The 17,487-nt window shown below is 39.8% G+C and overlaps 1 protein-coding gene across 1 annotated transcript in view; it reads left to right on the top strand.

The window, feature by feature from the left end:
* Nucleotides 1–7,317: 7,317 nt before the first annotated feature.
* Nucleotides 7,318–17,487, top strand: part of LAMA4 (laminin subunit alpha 4) — a 102,003-nt gene continuing 91,833 nt past the window's right edge. Inside the window, exon 1 of the mRNA XM_083373630.1 lies at nt 7,318–7,527. Coding sequence (XP_083229756.1) covers nt 7,327–7,527 — 201 coding nt within the window. The 5' untranslated portion in view covers nt 7,318–7,326. The remainder of the gene's footprint in view (nt 7,528–17,487) is intronic.

Below are 17,487 nucleotides of genomic sequence, written 5' to 3'. Positions count from 1 at the left end.
TGTGGATGCTGCTTCCAGAAAGTCCATTCTGGGCTGGGCAACAAAAAATTAGCTACCAGTTCTGCTGAAGTGGTGTGAACTGGCTGAATCCCACACTGGAACAAATCAGACATCAATATGAGGTTACTAGATTCATGAGAGAGTACAAACTATGTTACGGCAATCAGCTTCTCAACTGTGATAAATCCCCTGTTCAAACCACAAAATATTTCGACATATCTGAATCTATTACAATATTTGCTTGGGGAGAAGACCATTATTTCGATATCTGCTTGTGGATAGCCACAACTAAAAACAAAACCTGAACTAAATGAACTATTGCCATTTTTTCATATGGTACTTTTTAAATATCCAAATGCAAATTAAATGGAGACAGTAGTCACTTCAGAAAATTAACTGTTTGCAGAAGTAGACAATATGGAACATTACTCAAAAAATGCCAGTGGTGTCCACAGCAAATGACAAAATACTGATACCAAATAATGACAAAAGCATATTAACTATCATGCAAATACTGTAATTACATATTACAGTTTACCATATTACAAATATTACATATTTGGGTCAGGATATCTCTTACAACTATGTAAACAGAGTGGGCCTCCTCAGGGTGCCTCCGGTCAGGGAATGTCGACTGGTGGCCCCCAGGGGGAGGGCCTTCTCTGTGGGTGCTCCGGCATTATGGAACCAACTGCCGGTTGAACTCCGGACGGCATCGGACCTTCGATCCTTCCGTCGCGGGTTGAAGACCCATTTATTTGAATTAGCTGGTCTGGCCTGATAGGGGTATATGGGTTTTTTAATTGGTTTTTATTATTTTATCATTGTTGTATTTTAATTGGGCATTGGTTTAATTTTCTTTTAATTTTTGTACTGCTATTTATATATGCCCTGTGAACCGCCCTGAGTCTCTTGGGGAGAAGGGCGGTATAAAAATCTCAATAAATAAATAAATAAATAAATAAATAAATAAATAAATAAATAAATAAACCATGGTATTTGCATGAGGACATCGTCATGTATGTGTTATTATTTGTCTCCCCACTCTCAACGGATAATATTCTGATACGTTGCAAAGTGTTAGCCATTACCCATACATAGAATTGAGGCTTTTGAACTATGGTGCTGGAGAAGACTCCTGCGAGTCCCTTGGACTGCAAGGCGATCAAACTGGTCAGTCCTAGAGGAGATCAACCCTGACTGCTCTTTAGAAGGCCAGATCCTGAAGCTAAGACTCAAATACTTTGGCCACCTAATGAGAAGGAAGGACTCACTGGAGAAGAGCCTAATGCTGGGATAGGTTGAGGGCAATAGAAGAAAGGGACGACAGAGAATGAGGTGGCTGGACGGAGTCACTGAAGCAGTAGGCATGAGCTTAAATAGACTCCAGAAGATGGTAGAGGACAGGAAGGCCTGGAGGAACATTGTCCACGGGGTCGTGGTGGGTCATAAACAACTTTGCAGCTAACAACAACATACATAGAACCAATACAATATGATGAAAAATGATATGGTTTTCTGATTCTATAAGTTAAGTAAAATTGAAGTAACCTGGTCATATCTATGGAAGACTGACTATGCATAGAATTATAATCTGCTACATTTACCTGAACTATCAGTCTGAAAATGCACCCTTTTACCTGATATAGAGACATTGTTAAATAACCTTGGTTCATCACACCAGTCATCAATGAAGTTCCAGATCAAGTTTTATTATATATTTATTATTTTTCTCTCTTGTTTTTTTCACATTATTCTAGATTCAACAAATCTAATGCAACTTTCCTTCTTTGGGAAACAAAAAGGAGTTGGAAGAATCTTCTGACTTGGTTGAAGACTTGGTTTTGATTTGGTAGAAAAGAGCAGCATCTGGCACCAATTCCCCATTCTCATAACCTGAATTTTCTGAATTCTTTCTCACAATATTATTCGGAGGTTCTAATTATTTAACTGGGCAGTGGAAGCCTGACAGATGCTGCTCCAGGCACAGTTTTCAACAAGATTCCTTAGCCTTGCAAACCTTCTTTTCTCTATCCTAGATATGGCCAGTCCATTGACTGACATTGCATTCTTTTATTCTCAGGATGGAACTTGACTGCAAGTCAGGATGGAACTTGACTGCTTTAAAACAAGGTTGCAGATGCATAGCTGTTCCAGCAAAGATCCTTCAAAAATAATCTTGGGAGCAATTTCCTAAGCTGCTATTATTTCTGTTTGTAAATCTTCTTCCGATATTGTTGAGACAGTTTTCTTTTTTCCTAAATATGGCACTCCCTTATTGTTACATTTTTTTCCCTCCTGAAATAGATCTTGCTTACTGAAAGCAATATTCAGTGAAGGGTTTAGTGTACGTGTGTTTTATGGCTGCAATAGAAACTTACTTGCCTCTGAGCCGATCATCATTTTTTTTGAGACATTTGCCACAATCAAGAAAGCCAGGAAGAAGAAAAAATGCGATCACAAAGCGGGGAGCTTCCTAAAGCGGAAGTTTTCTTCACATTGCCATAGAGGAAAAAAGGAATTCTGGGAATCTTGGAATGTTTGATATTATTTCTTTCATAGTGCTGTTGTAAGATAACTAATAAAAGCACTCAGGGAAATGGGAAGAGGGGAGTGTAAAATCTCTTTGTGCATTTGTACAGATATTTCCACACCTTCTCCAAAGTAGAGTTATTGTTGCAATATCATATTGCACCATATAGGTGTTAAATGAATTTCTTGTACATAAATAACCTTTTAAGTCAATAGGACAATGCAAACAATGGAGAGGAAATTATAGAAACAGTGGCAAAGGGAACATCTTGAAGGTCTTTAATGATTGGGAAATTGAGCTATTAGCAGCAATTAAGGACAATACTCCAACTAGGTCCTTATTGAGTTACAGACCTTTAACACGCCTTGAAAAGTGTAAATAGGAAGAATTTCAAGCAATGTGTACTCCTCGTCAGATAAAGCCAATCTCAGTTGAGTTCCATCTGAAAGACTTAATTTCTAAACTATCTCCTAAGTGGCAAGGAAGGATCCAGCAATGTTGAGGATGTGTCAAAGTAACCATGGAAAAGGAAGGAGGACAATTCAAAGATAAGAGGAGCAAGGCAGAAGAAAAATAAATAAATATAGCAATGCAAGTAGCACAGCAATGAAAAGAAAAGGGAAAACAAGGGGAAATGTGGCTTTCCTTCTACAATAGCAAGAAAGAAATCTAAATGTTAACTGCTTTAAAAAAAACAGAAATATACATTTTCTACAGTAACTGCCTCATTTACAGAATAGAAGGTATGTTTCAAATACTTCTCCAGATGTTTTTTTCCCCTTCCCTTTTCCCCTGGTTTGGACAATTTTATGTTTCTGTGTGCTACTGAGCACAATCAAATAGATAATCCTATCCATTCTGATTGTGGGATGCCAACAGACAAAGCCAAGGAATATTCTAATATAAACTATAAGATATAAAGGAATTCTAGATAGGGTGTTCCCATAAGGTGATAGGGACTAGGGAATGAACCAAAGCCTAAGAAGAGGCTAGGCCACACATGAGCAGGAAAAGGATTTTATTTCTTCATCAAGTGCACAGAGATTACGGTTTGAGCCTAAAGTGAAAAATGAAGCAGAGAAAAGACTGCTGATTTATCTATTGCAAGAAATGCATAGCCTTTATCATTCTTGTCATTTGTGTCTTATACTTGCTCTTTTGAAACAGCAAATATTGTCCTGCACTGGTTGCCTGTGACCATTATTACAGCTGCTGAACTTTGGAAGGCTTCTGGCATGCAATACAAGTGGGTTGATTCCTATATTACTTCCCTTTGGGTGGATGTAATCATGAAGGTAACCATAAAATAATGGATATTCACTATGTCTCATTCCTAATTCTTCCTTCTAGCACTAGCAATAGCACAGACCTATATACCGCTTCACAGTGCTTTATAGCCCTCTCTAAGAGGTTTACAGAATCAGCATATTGCGCCCCCCCCCAACAATCTGGATCCTCACTTTACCAACATTTTTTTTATTTTTATTTTAATTCCATTTATATCCCACCCCTCTCCGAAGACTCAGGGTGGCTTACAAGCTTAGCAGTAGCCTTCATTCTATGTATATGCCTGCTTATTAGGGCTTTCACACACACACCCAAGCGGCATTATTACAAAGTCAGCTTAATTGCCCCCAACAATCTGGGTCCTCATTTTACCTACCTCGGAAGGATGGAAGGCTGAGTCAACCTTGAGCCTGGTTGATTTGATCTATTGATCAAATTTTGAAACTGCCCATGCCCCTCACCGAGGGACTCTTGATTACATACAGATAAAATATTAAAAGAAAAGTGTTATATGAAGGTAACAACCTTTGTTGGTTTTCTAATTCTTAAAAGATAATGAGAGCTAAATGTGGCAATGGAAATGGACACCCAAGGCTCTCATGAGTTTATTCTCTATAGCTGTAAATAATAATAATAATAATAATAATAATAATAATAATAATAATAATAATAATAATAATAATAACAACAATAACAACAATAACAACAACAAGAATAATAATAAAGTTGGAAGGGACCTTGGAGGTCATCTAGTCCAACCCCCTGCTCAGGCAGGATAAATATAATGCTATTCACTTCTGCCATATTGGGGAGCTTATTCCATTTAATTTAGGTAACAATAATCTTTCAATCCAGTTAACAATATGGTGTTCATAAATGCATCCAAGATACTCCCATGTAACACCTCTTCTCCGCGAGCTGCATTGGCTTCCGGTTGCCCTCCGGGTGAGATTCAAGCTGCTGGTGATGACCTATAAAGCCCTAAGTGGCATGGACCCGGATTATCTAAGGGAACACCTGCTGCCAGCGTCAATTTCCCATCGTCCTGTGCGCTCCCACAGGGAGGGCCTCCTCAGGGTACCGCCGGTCAAGGATTGCCGACAGGCGATACACAGGGGGAGGGCGTTCTCTGTGGGCGCGCCTGTCCTATGGAATCAACTGCCAATGGAACTCCGGACTGCCCCCGACCTTCATTCATTTCGCCGGGACCTAAAAACCTGGCTCTTTGAGCTATCTGGTCTGGACTGAGAGGTTTAATGTTTTTAAATTGTGATTTAATTTTTGCGGCTAGACTTAATTTTATTTTATTTTAATTTTATATTGGATTGTTTTTAAATTTTGCCTTGTAAACTGCCCTGAGTCCTTTGGGAATAGGGCGGTATATAAACCGAATAAATAAATAAATAAATAAATAAATAAATAAATAAATAAATAAATAAATAAATAAATAAATAAATAAATAAATAAATTCTTATGATGGAACCTATCTTTTTACCAGCATCATCCAATTTTATTTATAACACATGGGAGGGTACCTTTCTTCAAAGTAAAGAATCAAACCAAAACAAATTGGCACCCCCTTCACCCACATCGGAGGAATTCATGTAAATATTAGATAGAAGGGGGTGGGTGGGAGAGAGAGAGGTAGAGAGAGGTAATGGGAAAGACCTCACCAGTGTCTTCCAGTAAATAGATATTGGATCTATCTATCCACGACAGCCATGGAGTAACAAGTTTTCACTTTCTGCCTACTTTCTTCTAACATATGGGGAGTGGAGAGTGGCATAATATCTGCAATTTGGTACACAAATATTCAACACTTTAATTATTTATATATAAGTATGTATATTGCATTCATATTGCACTGAAATGAGTGGTTGTATATCTTGCTCTGGGGAGGGGAGGAGTGAGAAAAAAAGGGAGTGCATTGTTTTTTCTCCATTGTATTTTTTTACTGGATCTGAAGTTCTCTCTTACCTGTCTTTCTAGGGACATGTAGAAACTGCAAGGGAGACCATCAGACTGACAGATGGGTATGGCTATATCCGATGTTATTCACTTGGAATGTAGCTATCTGTCCCCAATTCCTGCCTCAGTGCAGTGTACTGAACTAGTTAAGTCTGGGTGTTAGCAGAGCATGGAATACAGATTATTATGATCAAATCATTTGTATTCCATGATTTTGAACTTTCCTAGATGCATCTGATTGGCCATTATTAGGAAAGGAATGCTGAACTGAATAGGACTAGCAGGCCTGCTCTAATGGTCTTAAGAGAGCGGCCAAAGAAATTGGACTTATTTTTTTTTCTGATTGTGTCTTCTCCCAAGCGTACTCTCAAGTATGGTAGCAAGTTTTGTTTTTCAGTAAACATCATTTTTCTTCAATACTTCATCAGAGTCTCGATTCGCAGAGCTAATTGCTTGGATACAAGGAGAAAGACTTGAGGGGTGGCAGGCACCAAGGCAGAGACCGTTCTAGGTAAATACTGCCATTTTTAATGGAAATGTCACCAGTCTGTTAAGAGCCTTAGAAACTATAGAATGCTTTAAAATGATGTCATGATCTAAGGGGTTTAGTCTAGAAATAGAGAGGCCATGCCTAGTCAATTACTTGGCAGAATTTTATACACTACCAGCCTTGTTTCAGCCACTTCACAAAGCATCTCTTGAGAAGGAAAACAAGTTGGTCTTTGTAAATAAAAGTTCATGCAATTGCATAATGAAACCATTTTCTAAATCGGTACTGAATGAATTTTTTTTCAGCGATCAGATTTGATGAGAAGAAATGGGGAAAAGGAGAATCTAATAAAGAGTGTTAAGATGCCCATTTTCTAGCAAAGATCCTGGATCTAAGACTTCTTGGGTACGTGATTTCATCTTGAAGTTTTCAAATGACAAAAAGAACATCATATCTCCATATCCTCAGAAGGACTGTGGGTCTACCCATCTCAAATTTTCCATGTCTGTGATACTTTGAAAGATATCCTGTAAGCTAGCCATCATCAGCAAGGTCTTATTAAGTTTTGAGCAGGGGATGTGAGAGGAAGCGTGGGGAGGTCTGACTTGAATGCTGCGTGGGTGGCTCTCAAGCTGGAAGGGGAAAGGGGAATGACGATCCTGAAAAAGTTGGCGGAAGCCAGAGCTTTGAATCCAGACTCAGCCTGTATCCTGACTGAGGGGAGATAAGGTGGCAGCGCAGCTCGGGCTGCTTTCCTGGAATACAATCTGCATTTTGACACTCTCTGTTAAGCACTGCCCATCTGTATGTTATTCAGCCAGAGCCTCCAGGGAGAAAGAGGAACTCCAGACTCCGAAAGCCAGTGAGAAAGAAAGCAAAGGCACTCTTCTGAGAAGGAACTGTTGCAAATTGACTTAGCAGTCCCACATCTGGAAGCTGATACTTAAAATAACTGAGGCGCCACTCAAGCAAGTGGGCCAGGAAGGCAATTAAAGCAGAAGCAAGAAACAAGAAACTGGAAGATCCCTGCTGAATGTAAAGGGAGGAGATGGCTTTGATCTTGGCCTGGACCCTGATTTTTCCTATATTCTCCTTCCTGGGATGTTTCTCCTTAAGCTCAGCTTCGGCGGAGGACAACGCTTTTCATTTTGACACTGAAGAGAGCTCAGCCCACGGTAGCCAAGACAATAGCCTTCTCACAGGGCAGCAGCAAGCTATAGCTTTTGCGAGCTGGTCGCATTTTGCTGAGGTACAGTCACTCTCCTGTCTGTTGACCTTTCTCCTCCTTTGTATGCTTTCTCTCATATTTGTTTAAGACTTCAAACGGGTAATACAAATGTCCTCCATTTGAAAGCAGAAGTGTGGGGCTAGGAAGATTGTAAGGCTTTTTAAATGCTGCTAGAAAAGATTCCCTTTCAAATTCCAAAGTGCATCTCCTGGTGCAGTACTGTACTACAAATTCAGGTTAACTCACTTGGCTTTTCATGAAAAAAACAATAACTTGGCCTACCAAACAGTTTCAAGTAAACTATCTTACAGTACCACCTTCCCTTTGAAAGAGAAGTTTGTACTTGTGTTGAGATTGAGATTGAGGCCTCTGGAATTGCAGGAAGATTTGAGGAAAGAGTTATTGGTTTGTCGGGAGAGAGAAAAATAAGTTAAATAACAAAATCTGGTGATTTCACTGTCTTTGACAGTAAGGATTTGTTTAGTTGCATGAATATACAGTTCAACCCATTCATTTCAGTGTGAACACACAGTCCCATGATCCTACACTGATCTGTGTGAGTCAATTGACCTCTAAAAGTTATTATACTGTTTAACTGCAAAATATGTATTCTTATGAGAAAAGAACTATTTTCTTTGTTTTAACTTCAGTATTTCTTGATTGTTATAATATTGTTATTTTTCTCAGCCAAAACCTTTATTAGGGTTGGTATCACCGTGTGATTAACCTTCAAAAATTCCCTTAGAAACAAGGGAATATACCATACCAACTATGGTGTAAAAGAAAGGATTTTGCACATGAAAAGGATGTGTGTACAGGACTGTATGCTCCTTAAATACAAATTAGGAACACCAATGAAAATAAGGCTTTGTATTAAGGTTCTATGATTATATCACATGGGTCTATTCTATTCTCCCAATTTGGAAGTATAATGCTAGAAGTAGTTATACATCCTAGTGAGTAGAATTCAAAACTGTAGTATGGTACAGAACCTTAGCCTATAGACTTTGTGTTACACCTAGAAGAATGTTTGTGTGCAACCTCATCAATACTTCATTTGCTTGTTTGGAAGTTATTGCCACAGAGTTCAGGACTTTTGTCATAACAATTGTTTGCTAAGTGTAAGTTCATAACACTCACACTTTAGAAAATAAATGGCTGAAGACCATCTGCAGCAAAATGTTCTTCTACCTTTATGAAAATAAAGAGTGTACTTTAATGACACAAAATTATAAGTATTTACTCAAGAAGATGTAAAATGTATGAGATAATGATAATGAAGTGGGTTTTATTTCCATCTTGGATACTTGTCATTAATTGATTTTGGTTTAAGTGTAATTCACAGCTGAGGTGGGAGGGGAAAACACAACTTGACTCGGGAGGGAGAAACTATATCCTGTAACAATGATATTGTGTAGGAGGCAAATTAAGACAGAGAGGTCATGGGAAAGAAGAGAATTTGGACAATAACCTAGAAAGTGTGCAGAGCTTAGCCCAAAATGAATTCCCAGGATTGAAGCATTGGTTCATTACTACCATACTAAATTTAATAGATACTTGTATAGCAGATTTTAAATTGAACATCTTGGTTTGCAGCTAAGCTTTCTTTGAATCAGTATTTAGCAAAAGAAGAATTTATAAAAAAAATACTGTATATTATTATTGTCATTGTAGTATTCTTCCACAGTTTGAATTTCTTATTTTCATGAATAAGAAATTATTGTGAAATCCTCAATATTCATATTCAGGGTGGAAAAGACCTCTAAAATCTGACAAGTAGTTAAACAGGAACTCCAACTGAAGATTGAATTAAATAGATGCATTGCTATAAGTATGCATCACCACCACCCCGCCACCAATGCTGGATGCAAATTGCATACATTTGTTAGTATTTGCCAATAGCCGTTAAAAATGGAATACCTTGTTTTTTATTGAGTAAAATATCTGCTTTGGATATGAGATATTCGCAATATGTAATAGCTCATATTTATTAGTATGCCTTATCAGAAAAAAATACATTTATTTATTCATTTTTATCTTGCCTTTTTGCTCTAGCAAGCATTCATAAAAGAATGCTCATAAGAAAATATATGGGACAGTGATTCAATCAAAAATCAAAGACCAAAACCTATGCTTAACTTCTTTCCCCCAGGATCAATACATTTACTGCTTGACTGGCTGGGTGAGGTAGATATACAGTAGAAAGACCTGAACATCTTAGCTCACAAAAATCCCCTAAATGGATGAATAAGATTAATTTGGGTTTCCTATCCCTACACATTTTTACATTGGGTTAGGCTTCACCACAAATGTTTACTTTTAAGGAATTGCAGCCAAGCAAATATTTTTCTGCCAGCACCAGGCACTGTTTTAGTTGGAAATTAAATCTGGGTCAAGTTAATATCCACATCTCTGTACAGATAGGCAAGCCCTTATTACTATAGGCAAGGAAGAATAAAGATGCAGTCTAAGCAGAAGGAATTATTATTTCCATAGGAAATTTTAACCATACATGTTTCTCTAGGAAATCCTGTGGAAATTTGCTTCTAATTTGTGCTTTTAATTATTATTAACTAAATACATGCATCCTATTAATGTTTAACATATATATTAATGTCTTCACAAACCATACTGTGCACAGAAACTTTTCTCCAGTTAATTGGGTTTTTAGATCTATTTATTTTTTACTTATTTAGGTATCTTTAAGTCAGTTTTGACTCTTGGCAATTACACGAAGAAGTCTCTACAGTTTTCCCGGCTACATTTTTGGAAATGTCTTGCCATTGCCTTCTTCCTAAGGCTGAGAGGGACTGATTGGCCCTGCTGGCTTTGTACCTAAGGGAGAACTAGAACTCAAAGTCTTTTGGTTTCGAGTCCAATGCTCTCAATTTAAATTTATAATACAAATTTTATTAGTGACTTTGATTGAATGACTTAGAAAGCATTATGATGCACAATTGTATCCTCAAAGATTACTAGCCCCAATGCAAGGTAATTGCCATTGCTGAATAACAGGTGAGCTCCATCTGAGCATCTGGTGGAGTCCTCCTGAACTGATAACTCCTGCTCAAAAGTAAGGTGGCAACTTTGACCAAGGGGGAGATTGGCATAGCTCCATCTGGTGCACCAGTGCACAGATTGTGTGGCTTCGTAGATCAAGAGGCTCTAGTTACTTTGATACTTGACTACTGCAATGTCCTTTACATGGAACTGCCCTTGAAAACTACTCTGAAGCTTCAGCTGGTCTAGAAAATAGTGGTCAGGGAAGATGCCCCATTATGCCCACATAACATTTCTGCTCAGCAAGCTGCACCAGTTGCTAGTGGGTGCAAAGTTCTAGTTATTACCTATAAAGCCCTACATGGCATGAGCCAGGTTACTTGAGGGACTATTTCCCAAGGTTTCTGCCTGTCATAGAGCTTGCTCTTTAGAATCTAAAATCCATGTGGCTCTCATCCCGATAGCATTCAGTAAAGCCTTGAAGACCTAACTGTTCTTACAGGCCTTGGATTGAGATGGGATCCTTGTTGGATTCATCTTTCTTATTTTTCTTTGTCTATATATAGTGATGGGATCCCATCTTGTTTTGATTTGTATTGGATTGTTTCTGGATCCTGTCCTCTGAATTATCCTTTGACCCTGATTTGTTCTCTTTCATCCTGCTTGTTCTTCACCCCTAATAACCTGGCAAAACTCTTGGATGATCTAGTATCAATGGGTAAATAAAGCTCATTCTACACATTCATGAACTCCATATGATTAGTTTACCAGTAGATTACATGAAGAAGAAGAAGAAGAAGAAGAAGAAGAAGAAGAAGAAGAAGAAGAAGAAGAAGAAGAAGAAGAAGAAGAAGAAGAAGAAGATGATGATGATGATGATGTTATCCATTCAGTCATGTCCAACTCTTGGCAATTCTATGGGCCAGGTCTTTCCACATCTTCCAATTTTGCACTACTTCTTTGAGTTTTTGAGTGTGCTTTGGCTGGTAAATTATCATTTAGTAGTAAGAATTAATCCTACTGTATTAGGTAATAATAGTATTGAACTAGAAACATTAAAGTTGCATCCAAAGCTAACCTTATCAGTCCTGGCTTGTATTAGAGGTGACATTGCTGGACAAATTGCTTAGCATATAAGCATACGCAGAGGAACATGGATATATATACAAAAGAGATACCATTGTAATACCATAATGTACTTTGTATTATTTTGGTGTCATTGGATTCCTATCTCACCAAGGCTCACATCCTAGCAAAGTGGAATTAGAATTTTGTTCACTCTGCATTTTCTTTTTCTTGCTGTCAGTTTTACTTCTCTATCTAGCTGTGATGAACAACTGTTATAGCACCTTCTGTCTATTTTATTTTATTGATTTATATGGTCACCCATCATGTGGTATACAACTCTGGTGACTAATAATGATGATAAAACCATAGACAGTAAAACAAAAGATCATATATATATCTATTCATCTATCCAATCCCGATATTCCAACCTTACTATCCCAACAGCCAGGGAAAAAATAGTTCTTTTTAGCTATCCAAAAAGTTAAGAGAGTGGGGGGGAAGCCAAAAAGCACCTTGGGACAACCATGACCTGGATGATTGAGAATCTCCATAGACACTTAGCTGTGCGCTTTGGGTTGAACACCCTTTGAATGGTGAAGAGTATGAACAGATTTCCAGACAACATTGCAGACTACAGGAACCATTTGCACTTCAATTCAAGATGCAGACATCACAGACTCATTCCCTACAGCCTGTGCCTGTCTTCAACAGTGAAGGGACTCAGAAAAAAACATCCCGCAGCCAAGAAGGCTCCACACACATTCACACTACTCAGGTGACCCTGAGGACACAGGGAAACCTCCAAATGGCATCAGTGACACTCTCAAAGAACGCAAATGACCAGCTGTCTGAAGGAATATGAATCCTTCCATCCCACACTATCTAGTTAGAGCTGAAGAAGCTTCTTGGATGAGAAGTGAAATGTCTTCAAAGAAAAACAAGAAAGTCCAGTTGCCTCCTGAAAAAAGTGCCTTTGGGACAACCATGACCTGGATGACTGAGAATCTCCATAGACATGGACCTGATCTCAAGAAGAAGGTGATCCACTGGGGAGGGGCTGCTACAGAAAAGGCATGCTTTCTATGTCCCACTAAAGGCAACATTTAAATCCAATCTGGTGGATTGGGCAGAAATTCTCAGGGAGAGCCAGTCCCAAAATAACCTGGCTCTGTGCCATGTAGACTTTAAAGGGGATAACCGGTACCTTGAATTACATCCCAAAAGAAACTGGAAACCAGTGCAGCCTGCCCAACAATGGTTTTACATTGACAAACTGCTCTCTACATGGGGCTGCCCTTGAGGACCACTCGGAGGCTTCAGCTGGTGCAGCATGCGGCCGCGCGAGTTGTGATTTGGGTTTCCCGATACTCCCATGTAACACCTCTACTCCACGAGCTGCATTGGCTTCCGGTTGCCCTCCAGGTGAGATTCAAGGTGCTGGTGATGACCTATAAAGCCCTGAATGGCTTGGGTCCGGGATATCTGAGGGAACACCTGCTGCCGGCATCAAGCTCCCTTCGTCCAGTGCGCTCCCACAGGGAGGGTCTTCTCAGGGTGCCGCCGATAAAAGACTGTCGGCGGATAACACCCAGGAGAAGGGCCTTCTCTGTGGGTGCGCCTGCCCTCTGGAACCAGCTGCCCGTGGAGCTTAGGACTGCCCCCGACCTCCTCACATTTTGCTGGGACCTGAAGACCTGGCTCTTTAAGCTCTCCAGCCCAGGCTGAGAATTTTTAACTGGGGTTTTTAATTCTAGGGATGATTTAATCTTTTTTAATTTGTTTTTAACTTTTGTATTGGTTGTTTTAAATGCCCTGTAAACCGCCCTGAGTCCTTCGGGAAAGGGTGGTATATAAATTTAATAAAATAAAAATAAATAAATAAAATAGATATCCAGTATTGCAGCAACCTGGTGTGTTCTGGATCAGTGGTGTTCAAAGTCAGTCCCATGTAGAGCAATAATCCAGCCAAGAAATAACCAAGGGATTAGTGACTATAAACAAAGCCTCCTGGTTCACCAGTTAGCACCTAAGATCTATTTGTGCAAAACACACACACAAACACATCAGCCACAGCTGCTATCTGCTCCTTGAACAAGTGCCACAAATTTCCTCTTGTGCACCAGCTCTGTCCTCTTGTGCTAGTGAATTGGATGGACTGGGATCGAAGGGAAGAGTAGGGAAATGTATGGTAGCAGCAGCAGGGAGAACTCTGACTTGTAGACTGTTTTGTACAAATATTTATCCCCCTGAATTCAGGGGAGTTCAGATGTGGATGGGGTGAGGTTCTCAAAGGGTAGGCATGAGGATAAGTATAAAGTGGCAAGGCTTTGTACAATTGCACCCACCATCTGCTTGTGAAGGCAAAATAGAAATGAAGGCAAAATAGAAATGAGTGTGAATATCTGTCTCCACACTCATTTCTATTTTGCCTTCACTTGGTCCAATCTACTAGAAATTTTATAAATTTAACCCTGGCCTATCTTCAAACTGTCATGCTTTTTTGATGGAAAAGCTGGTTGCTAGAAATAGGGAGAGGGCAAGCTTCTAAGGGTAAGAGCCTTGGTGGAGCAGTGGGCTAATGCCTCCTTAAGTAACACCAGCTGCCTGCAATTAGTGCAGGTTTGAGTCCCACCAGGCTCAAGGTTGACTCAGCCTTCCATCCTTCCGAGGTAGGTAAAATGAGGGCCCAGATTGTTGGGGGCAATTAAGCTGACTTTGTAATAATGCTGCTTGGGGTGTGTGTGAAAGTCCTAATAAGCAGGCATATACATAGAATGAAGGCTACTGCTAAGCTTGTAAGCCACCCTGAGTCTTCGGAGAAGGGCGGGATATAAATGGAATTAAAATAAATAAAAATAAATAAATAAAATAAATGAAAGGTAAACTAAATCCAGTAAAACAGAAGGTAAACCAAACAAAATCAGCTAAACAGGATGGTAAAGCTATATGAATGGGTTTAATTATAAATCAAAATTCATTTGGGTGTATATTAATTCCAAACAGGTACATTGTTTTTCTTATTTAAAAAAAAATTCCATGTGAATCGAGTCTTTTTTTTTTAGGTCCTGAAATAAGAATAAGCCTCCCAATTATGTTCTTGATTTGTTTCCTAGTTCAAACACTGTTCCTCTCCTAAATAGATATTGACCATTAGTCAGGCTCAGTGGTACCAGATCTTAGAAAAAAGTGGTTTATGAGAGTCACATAATCAGTTCACAGAATGTTCCAAGCTGGAATGTAGCATCTGAAAAAAGGGGGGGGGGGAAACCCACTAGAATAATGAAACATGGTGGAGTGAAGAAAGCATGCTGAAACACATATACTGGCTGTTATGACATTTAATTCTGCCACACAAATACTCTGCAGAATTCTTCCTACATATTCTTTGGATGTAGACAACCTACAGTGGAAATGTAATTAGACATGACATGCTAGAAGTAATGTTCAAAGTATTTCCCTTAGCTCGGTTTTATTGGTTTTTTTATAGTGCTGAAACAGCAGCCTTGTCCTGTATGACAAAAGGCCTGCAAAAAAGTTAAAGATTAAGAAACTTGCCTTTTAATGTTCATCAGTTTTATATGTTCCCACCCTTTGTGTCTTTTCAGTGTGGGAATTGTTAATTAAAGGTAAATAGTGAAGGAAAACACTTTAAATGTGCTTTATTGGGGGTGGGGCTACAAAACTGAGCAAATCTGAAAGATAATGAAATAACATCAGTATATGGGAAGGGCAAAACTTCTAGAAGTAAGTAGATGAGCTGCTCTGCTACTACTGATTTATTTATTATTATTTATTTATTATTACATTTATATACCGCCCTTTCCCTGAGGACTCAGGGCGGTTTACAGGGAGTTAAAAAACCAGCAATACAAAAGTTAAAACCAATTTTAAAAAGATTAAACTAACCCTGTGTAATTAAAACCCCGATTAAAATAAATTACTCCTCAGCCTGGGCCCGAGAGCTCGAAGAGCCAGGTCTTCAGGCCCCGGCGGAATGACCGGAGGTCGGGGGCAGTCCTCAGCTCCACTGGCAGCTGGTTCCAGAGGGCAGGCACCCCCACTGAGAAGGCCCTATCCCTGGGTGTCACCCGCCGGCAATCTCTTACCGGTGGGACCCTGAGCAGACCCTCCCTGTGGGAGCGCACTGGGCGAAGGGCATTTGATGCCGGCAGCAGGTGTTCCCTCAAATACCCCAGACCCAGGCCATTTACTATATATGATTCAACCAAAAGTACCCATGATATTTTTGTACCTCCTCTACATCTCACTTGAGTGAAGTCCAGGGCTTGATAGAGGCTGGTTTTGCTCCTCACACTTCTAGACAGCCTATTATTGATCACTTCAGAATGGCTACTTTGAGTATACTACCTATAGGTTGCTCACAGGACTCAAGAGTGTCACTGCAAGTCTTAAGTTGCAAAACTGATCATAGCAGGACTTTGGAAATGAGCCAAGACATGGGAACTAAGATTTGCTCCAGCAGCACAGGATTAAATAGATTAAGGAAAGCAAGAACTGAAAAGCAAGGAAAAGCGGTGTCCAGATTGAATCAAAAGAAATTAGAGGACATAAAATTCAGGAAGACCAGGTTGCTCAGCTACAGGTGAAACTCAAAAAATTAGAATATCATGCAAAAGTTCATTTATTTCAGTAATGCAACTTAAAAGGGGAAACTAATATATGAGATAGACTCATTACATGCAAAGCAAGATAGTTCAAGCCGTGATTTGTCATAATTGTGATGATTATGGCTTACAGCTCATGAAAACCCCAAATCCACAATTTCAGAAAATTAGAATATTGTGAAAAGGTGCAATATTCTAGGCTCAAAGTGTCCCACTCTAATCAGCTAATTAAACCATAACACCTGCAAAGGGTTCCTGAGCCTTTAAATGGTCTCTCAGTCTGGTTCAGTAGGAATCACAATCATGGGGAAGACTGCTGACCTGACAGTTGTGCAGAAAACCATCATTGACACCCTCCATAAGGAGGGAAAGCCTCAAAAGGTAATTGTAAAAGAAGTTGGATGTTCCCAAAGTGCTGTATCAAAGCACATTAATAGAAATTTATGTGGAAGGGAAAAGTGTGGAAGAAAAAGGTGCACAAGCAGCAGGGATGACCGCAGCCTGGAGAGGATTGTCAGGAAAAGGCCATTCAAAAGTGTTGGGGACTTTCACAAGGAGTGGACTGAGGCTGGAATCAGTGCGTCAAGAGCCACCACACATAGACGGATCCTGGACATGGGCTTCAAATGTCGTATTCCTCTTGTCAAGCCGCTCCTGAACAACAAACAATGTCAGAAGCATCTTACCTGGGCTAAAGAAAAACAGACCTGGTCTGTTGCTCAGTAGTCCAAAGTCCTCTTTTTTGATGAGAGCAACTTTTGCATCTCATTTGGAAACCAAGGACCCAGAGTCTGGAGGAAGAATGGAGAGGCACCCCCTGCAAGATGCTTGAAGTCCAGTGTGAAGTTTCCACAGTCTGTGTTCATTTGGGGAGCCATGTCATCTGTTGGTGTTGGTCCACTGTGCTTCATTAAGTCCAGGGTCAATGCAGCCATCTACCAGGAGATTTTGGAGCACTTCATGCTTCCTTCCACAGACGAGCTTTATGGGGACGCTGACTTCATTTTCCAGCAGGACCTGACACCTGCCCACACTGCCAAAAGCACCAAAACCTGGTTCAATGACCGTGGGATTACTGTGCTTGATTGGACAGGAAACTCGCCTGACCTGAACCCCATAGAGAATCTATGGGGCATTGCCAAGAGAAAGATGAGAGACATGAAACCGAACAATGCAGAAGAGCTGAAGGCCGCTATTGAAGCATCCTGGTCTTCCATAACACCTCAGCGGTGCCACAGGCTGATAGCTCCATGCCACGCCGCATTGAGGCAGTAATTGCTGCAAAAGG

Source organism: Vipera ursinii (assembly GCF_947247035.1).
Source record: "Vipera ursinii genome assembly, chromosome: 1".
Classification (NCBI taxonomy): Eukaryota; Metazoa; Chordata; class Lepidosauria; order Squamata; family Viperidae; genus Vipera; species Vipera ursinii.
The sequence above is the reverse complement of the archived record's forward strand: the minus strand, read 5'-3'. Positions and strand labels throughout refer to the sequence as shown.